This window comes from Arachis stenosperma, chromosome 1 (assembly GCF_014773155.1).
Source record: "Arachis stenosperma cultivar V10309 chromosome 1, arast.V10309.gnm1.PFL2, whole genome shotgun sequence".
Lineage (NCBI taxonomy): Eukaryota > Viridiplantae > Streptophyta > Magnoliopsida > Fabales > Fabaceae > Arachis > Arachis stenosperma.
Window position 1 is genome coordinate 108,927,295 of NC_080377.1, and position 4,351 is coordinate 108,931,645.

General features: G+C 32.8%; 2 protein-coding genes across 2 annotated transcripts; both read right to left on the bottom strand.

The window, feature by feature from the left end:
* Window positions 1-406: 406 nt before the first annotated feature.
* Window positions 407-1,003, bottom strand: LOC130983370 (uncharacterized). Its single transcript, XM_057907540.1, has one exon. It carries the CDS (start codon window positions 1,001-1,003, stop codon window positions 407-409), a length of 597 nt encoding a protein of 198 aa, XP_057763523.1.
* Window positions 1,004-1,618: 615 nt separating this feature from the next.
* Window positions 1,619-2,720, bottom strand: LOC130983386 (RING-H2 finger protein ATL47-like). Its single transcript, XM_057907542.1, has one exon. It carries the CDS (start codon window positions 2,657-2,659, stop codon window positions 1,619-1,621), a length of 1,041 nt encoding a protein of 346 aa, XP_057763525.1. The 5' UTR covers window positions 2,660-2,720.
* Between the last annotated feature and the right edge of the window lie 1,631 nt (window positions 2,721-4,351).

Here is a 4,351-nt window from a genome sequence, read left to right on the forward strand (position 1 = left end):
ATTCTTTTACCTTACCTTTTCAAATTTTTAACCATCTGCCACTATGCATCTCTTGAAAACCCTATCAGCGCCATTGTTGTCCCACCAGCCTCCCATTGGATTTGCAACAAGAGCAGTCATCTTTTTTATGTAAAATAAACATCCATCCATTTTGTATGTAAAATAAAATATAATAATAGATTTGCAACAAAAATAACCATTCCTTTTGTATGTAAAATGAGCATCCACATGCAAATAAAACCTCCAATAAATATTTTATCGAAAATTTGCACCGGTTAAAGTTAACCCTCTTCTGAATAATGATCATGATGAGAAGAAAGTCGGCGAGTGCAAGAGAAATGTAAAGGAAGTTAAAGAAGACTTTGAGCTCGTTAGGCTGACGAACCGGCTTCATATACCGAATTGTTCAGAGGAAAACGACGGAGATTGTGGCAGAAAGCCAACCAATGAGGAGAATCAAAGCCTTGGTGTCATCATAGTAAATCGCAGAGTATAATAGAGTTGTGATCGCTCTGCTGAGTCCAACGTAGCTTTTCAAGATCCCCAAAATGATGTCATGGCTTTCTAGAAAGTTCTTGACGCACGTGACAAGAGAGTCGGTGTTCGCGAATGACTGAGAGTTAGCGCTGATGCAAATGTATAAGTACATTTGCCAGACCGTTGGTCTCACAACTCTTTTGGTGATGGAGAACCAAATCATGAGGTAGCAGAACAGGTTGAGGATTGCGCCGATGGCTAGAACCACCCAGGGTGAGGTTAGCTCGTTGATGAGGCCAGAGAGGATGCCAACGTTGCCGCCAAAGTCCTTGAAGAAGTTGAGGAGATTGAGGGTGGTTTGGTCGTATCCGACGGTGCTTTTGATTTCGCTGGAGTAGAGGCCGAACATGTTGGTGGCTCCGGCGGCTACCATGATTAAGAAGGAGGCGAACATCAGGAACCAACGGCCGGTGATGACTTGGAGGCTGAGGCTCCTCATGTCTGTCCATCCTTGAACTGTGGCCATGTGCGGCGATGTGCACAGGCAGCGGTTAAGGGAAACGGTGGCGTTATGATGCGTCGGAACGGCTGTCTCCCGTACTGACGTGAGTTTTGAGCATGGTCCAGAAATTGGGAGATTATGGTGAAATTGGAAGTAACGGTACTCAGTGTGAATATGCTTAATTGTTAATCCTACTTTTTCAAATTTTAAAATTTGAAGTTAAATAATTAATTAAGAATCTGATTCTTAATTTTTAATTTGTATTATTTTTTAATCTATTATTCATATTATTTACAATCATCATTGTTTCTCTATATCTTTTTATCAGAATTTACATACATAAATTAATACAATTTGTATATATATTTTTTATAATTTAAAAATAAATTAATAAAATTTATTTATTAAAAATAATTTAATATTTATATTGATTAAATAATGATCAAAATTATAAAAAACTGCCGGGGGTCTAGAATTTTTGAATGGAAAGAAAAATGTACTCTCTAAAAGTTAAAATCAGCCTTTGTGTATTTAATCTATTAAAAGAAAAGGTAAAATTAGAATAAGAAAGTGGTATCAACAAAACTAAAGTATGCTAGAAATTGGTATCAAACAGAATTCTTCTTCAAAGTTCCGAAATTAGATTAATAGTGCTTTCTTTGTTATTGGTGACAAAGGAAAATCTGCATCTGCATTATTGGATCTATGATGATTATATTTGATCTTGTTGGACCATAGCCAAATCTTTGAAACTGAGAAGCTCTCACCTCTTGTTCTCTTCTTCCCTATCTTCTTTCCATCATCATCATCTTCTTCTTCTTGTTCTTCACCACCAACATGAAGAGACTGAGATGATAACACCACTTCCACTTTCAGATTCGATTCTCTAACCACATACTCATATGAACCCATTGAGTAGCATCTTCTCCCATCCAACCCAATACTACTACTACTACTCTCTTCTCGCTCAATCAATTCACTGTTCCTCAGTTTCCCAAGTCTCACACAAAACACCCTTTTCCTCCCACCACCACCTTCGTCTTCCTCTTCACTCCCTTCACCACCATTCTTATTCTCTTCCTCAACAACACGAACTGGATTCTGATTCTGATTCACGATAGAGCTAGAGAGATTTGCTCTACAGAGAGGACATGTAGAGCTTGAGAGAAGCCATGTGTCGAGGCAGTTCATGTGAAATGCATGGCTGCAAATTGGAACCAACCTCAGCTTCTCGTTCGCAGAGAATTCGCAGAGGCACACTGCACAATCAAATGGTTCTTTTAGCCCCAACAATTCTTGGTAGTAGAACACTGGGAGAGCATCAATGGTGGATTGTTCTAGTCCCGAATCGTGCATTCGGAAGAGATGGTGAAGCTGTCTCCGAATCGCGCGGGAGCGCCTCGATGATTCTTGGAACCTGTTAGAGTAGTAGAGAGTAGACGGCGACAACAACGAAGACGACGAGGATGATGATAGGATTTTGATGAAGAACCATAGAATCAAGTGGACAAGGCCATAAGCGAAGAAGATAACTGCTAAGACTATTATAACTAACAGAATGAGTGGACTTATTCTGCTAATTACAGATGATGATGGCGGCATGTTATTAGCATCATACGAATGAGATTGGAATGGAGATGGTGATGAGTACTTATTATTCAAATAGCTGATACCACGCATGTTGGAAGATTCGTATGTATATGAATGTTAAACTGATGATGATGATGTTGAACGGAACAAAGATTTTTGTGTTGTAGCATGGAATAAATCTTCTTAAAAGAGAAATGAATGAGACTGATCCGTCACTCATATATGTATATGAAGAGAAAAGAAGTGCCTCTTTATACACATTTTGTGGAAGGAAATTAAAGAAAATTTCTTTCCTGTTTCCTTTAATTTTTTTTCCCCTTTTGAGTGCCTAAAAGAGGACGGTTGGGAACATACATGCATTGTTATCAATCATACTTCATTACTTCCACATAAAAAAACTAATCATTAACTAAATACAGAGATAAATATTTAGTATTTATAAAACAAATTAATAATATTATAAAAAAATTGATTATTCTATTTATGAACTTTTATTATTATAGTATTAATTAATATTAGAAAAATATGAAAAATAACAGTAAATATTAATGCGCTTTGGAAAAAAATAAATGTAACGTTCTTTGAAAATTAACTTACTACTAAGGATAAAAAAATAATAAATAAAAAAATAAATATTTTAAATTTTAAATTCTAAATTTTAAAATTTAAATCCTAAATATAATTAATGAAGAGCTAAAATTTGTTTATCTAATAAAGAATACAAGCAACACTTCTTATTTAGTAAAAAATATTTAAGGATGAGACAAAAATAAAATGTAGGGTTATATTAGGTAACTAATGATTTTTTTTAAACAATTTGAACAACTATCAATCAAATAAAAATACACTACACTAATAAATTACCAGCTAAATCTTAATATTAGAATAACCATCTACACACCTAGTGAAATGAACATCCGATATATTTATTGTTCATATTGTTTAATATTTTCATTGGCTACCTATACTTCTTTTAAAATATATAGATATAGATATAGTTGCTAATTTTCTAATTAATTTTTTTTGTTTATAAAATATTTTTTACTTTGTATTTTACTTTTCTTTCAAACACTTAGTTAAGAGTCTTAACTGAATGCGTCTTAAGTTAAGATGCATTTATCTGTGATCGAATATATTACGAGATTTATTTCATGAGTGTTATTAAATGTATTTAAATGTGTATTAAATGTATTTTTTATTATAAAATAAAAAATATTTCTAAAAACAAAGTAAACTAACATTATTTTTTAAAATTCATTTTTTGTTTGTTTGAGCTTTCATAAAGTTCGTCCAAACCTTAAACGAATATTTTGTGATAACCAAAAAATAGGACGAACTTCATAAAAGCTACAAAAAAATGAATTCTAAAAAATAATATTAGTTTAATTTATTTTTAAAAATAAATATTTTTTATTTTATAGCAAAAAAATTCTGTATTATATATATATATATATATATATATATATATATATATTCCTTTCTTTTTCGCACAATAAGCCTATCAAAAGAATGTTTGACTTGTTAGATATTAAGACTTTAACAATTAGAAGTGGCTACATGTAGGACACTGTGTAGGTTTGATTACTACATTAACTTTAATTGGAGCACAAACACTTTCTCCAAGGATGCTCACTCTTATATCATTATTAGTTATATGTGTCACAAGGAAAAACAGAGAAGGAAAATCAAAGAGAGAAAAAGAAGTCAAATGATTAAACATTTGACCTCTATACAACCAATTTGATAGTCACAACATAAAGAATCAACTTACTGTACTACATA

Excerpts from the sequence above, each read along its gene's own strand:
- LOC130983386 (XM_057907542.1), bottom strand. The coding sequence starts at position 2,659 with ATGCGTGGTATCAGCTATTTGAATAATAAGTACTCATCACCATCTCCA.
- LOC130983370 (XM_057907540.1), bottom strand. The coding sequence starts at position 1,003 with ATGGCCACAGTTCAAGGATGGACAGACATGAGGAGCCTCAGCCTCCAA.